This window comes from Quercus robur, chromosome 2, assembly GCF_932294415.1.
Source record: "Quercus robur chromosome 2, dhQueRobu3.1, whole genome shotgun sequence".
NCBI lineage: Eukaryota > Viridiplantae > Streptophyta > Magnoliopsida > Fagales > Fagaceae > Quercus > Quercus robur.
In genome coordinates, this window is record NC_065535.1 from 56,818,473 (window position 1) to 56,821,339 (window position 2,867).

General features: G+C 37.2%; 1 protein-coding gene across 1 annotated transcript; it reads right to left on the reverse strand.

Annotated features, from left to right (window-relative positions):
• Positions 1–1,425: 1,425 nt before the first annotated feature.
• Positions 1,426–2,508, reverse strand: LOC126714127 (protein OPI10 homolog). Its single transcript, XM_050414131.1, has one exon. It carries the CDS (start codon positions 2,302–2,304, stop codon positions 1,732–1,734), a length of 573 nt encoding a protein of 190 aa, XP_050270088.1. The 5' UTR covers positions 2,305–2,508; the 3' UTR covers positions 1,426–1,731.
• Between the last annotated feature and the right edge of the window lie 359 nt (positions 2,509–2,867).

The following is a 2,867-nucleotide window of genomic DNA, read 5'->3' on the forward strand; positions in this document are numbered from 1 at the left end:
TACATGTGATCTCAATTACCTTGGCTCACTCTTGAATTCAAATGTTAACTGTTTGAAGGCAATAAACTTAAGATGCAGAATGTAGTCTTAGGAAAGTAAACACAAGCTGAACTTATCCAAAAAAGAAAATGTAAACACAGGCTGTACAGAGTTTGGCAGATTCTCATCATATAGGTCTGAATTACCAATATATTGGAAATGAATTGATATCAGCTATATGTGTTTGCAATTTTGCATCTAAGACCATACATATACATATACATATACATATACTTGACAACTCACCCAATAATCTCCTTTTTTCTTTTTTCTTTTTTTTATCATTTAATTCTAACTATTGGATATTCTGTATTTATTTATTTTTGGATACATCAATAGTTGGGGGTGGGGGGATTTGAACCATGGATGTCTCCATTGGAAACACTAGGAGGTGCCAGCCAGTTGAGCTACAAGGCTCTTGATGGCATATTCTCTATTAAACCATAATAAAGCAAGGCAGTAACAAGTGCTACAAGTGTTCTGTTCAAAATTTATTCATCCAAATCCACACGTTCACAAATCCTTGAATAGGATTTCAAATTCTACAAATTTGTATTTGCAACTAACATTACTTGCCTCTCTCAAACTTCATAAGACAAGATCTAAGTGCAAAACAGGCAAAATCACTTCAAACCAGTTCCAAGATAGAATCTAATTATCTAAAGTCTAAAATAATAGATGTGAAAACAGATGCTTCAGGCTGAGAGAGTGTAAAGTCTGGCACATGTACCACCAATGTATATAAACCGCCCATTTTTTTATTATTAAACAACATACATCAAAAACAATTCAGCCTAAGCCCATTTACACATGTTGGCTAGTCCTGAAGACTTCAATAGAGAGTAAAAATATTTCAGAGTAACATGGTCAAATCCCTATGCACAGAAGCATATGCTCAGATTGTTCTATGTTTTCAAGGTTGATTAACATAATAAATCTAAGACTTAAATACACCGTGCTTAGAACATCCATTTAGTCCCTTAAATTTAAAGTGATCGCTTTTAGTCCCTTAGATTACATGGCTAAACAAAATAAGTGACACATCACTCCATTGGGGCTAAAAAAGATCACTTGAAGTTTGTTAGGAACTAAAATCAGTCATTTTTAAGCGTTTTAGGGACTAGAAGCACATTTTAAACTTCAAGGACTAAAATTGCTCATGGACTCAAGTTTAGGGACCAACAGTGTATTTTGGACTCAAGTTTAGATGGAAAGTATACAACTTCCCATCTAAACTTGAACCCGACCTACTCAATTTTCACCACCCAATTGAAACAAAGTAGAAAATTCAAAGAATTCCAATTCCTTTTCCCCTCCTAAGCTTTATTGACAACTACACCAGCAGTATACCTTTCTTTATTTCTTCTTATTGCACATTCTTCAATCTTCATCTCAATTCCCATATGCATATATTTAATTTGAATAATCACTTCGATTCCAAGTATGCTTTCTAATTTTTTGACAATTAAATAGTTACAACAAAGGGAAAGCAAAATGGCATCAAGCTACAAGTCTCTTGGCAAAGTCTATTCTCTAATCTAACAACATCACTTATCATCAAAATTCAATACAAAAATGACAATGCACCAAAATACAAATGCCATTCTGATTTTGACATACACAGTAAATTACCAAATCAAACCAAAACAAAAATAAATAAAAAAACTGAGAAATTACAGTACCTCCCAGAATTCAGAAAACAAAGGACTTCAAGTACTCTGGGTCTCTTTTAGCTCTCTCCTGAAACTTCTTAAACCACCGATCCAAAATATCCATAGGCACCACCAGCTTACTCCCATCCACACCACAAAACGACTGCATGAAGTTAAACAAATTCTCCCCCACCTTCATCGCCAACCGCTCCACCTTCTTCTCCGCCGCCACGTCCAGCGACGGCAGCGTCGCCAAGTCCTCCACCGACACCCCAATCTTCGCCGACAGCGGCGCCGAATCCGCCGCCGTCAGCTGCAACTGCGCATCTCCAGTAGGTTCCGGCCACGCCAACGAGAGCACCGCGGAGGGGCGAGCGAGAGTGACAGCGCCGCAGAACTGGAAGGCGGAGCCTGGGGCTTGGATGTAGACGGCGAGGGCCTTGTCCGGCGGGAGAGTGAAGGAGTTGAGGAGGAATATGCAGAGCTCGCGGACTTGGTCGTAGGCTTCGCCCACGAAGGTGTTCATGTCGAGGACCCAGTGGAAGGTGTCGATTTGAGAGAAGCTGGAGATGTCCATTGGGAAACTGCGGTTTGGGAACACAACGCCGAACATTTTTGGATGATGAAGAAGAAGGAGAGAACTCGATCGATCATATGCAAAGTGTCAGCTCAGATGACAAGGTTTTTGTACAAAGAGAGGAGATGCGGCACAGTTCGGATTTCCGAAGGATCCAGTAGCGTCTAGAACACTGGGGATTTAAAAGAGAACTCAAGAATAATCAAAAGTAACTAGCACTTTGTGTCTCTTTCTAAATTTTTTTTGGGAAAAAAAGGCTAAACGTGGCAGAATTTATAAATTTTTTTTTTTTTTTGATAGTATAAAATTATATTATTTGAAATAATACCAATTTAAATAAACTATTTAAAAAAATTAATACTAGGCAAGAATAAACTTACAAGTTTGATCCATTGTCATTTTAGTTTTACTAATTTTAAAAGTTGTAATTTTAGTTCAATAACTTTGATGACTTGGTTACGTGATTTTAAAATCGGAACAATCAAAGAACCAAAATTAGGCCTGATTCTTAGTTTTTATTGATTTTTAATCGATTTTTTTAGGTCTGATTCTCAGTTTTTACTGATTTTTAATCGATTTTTTCTTGGTCTTTTTGGTCT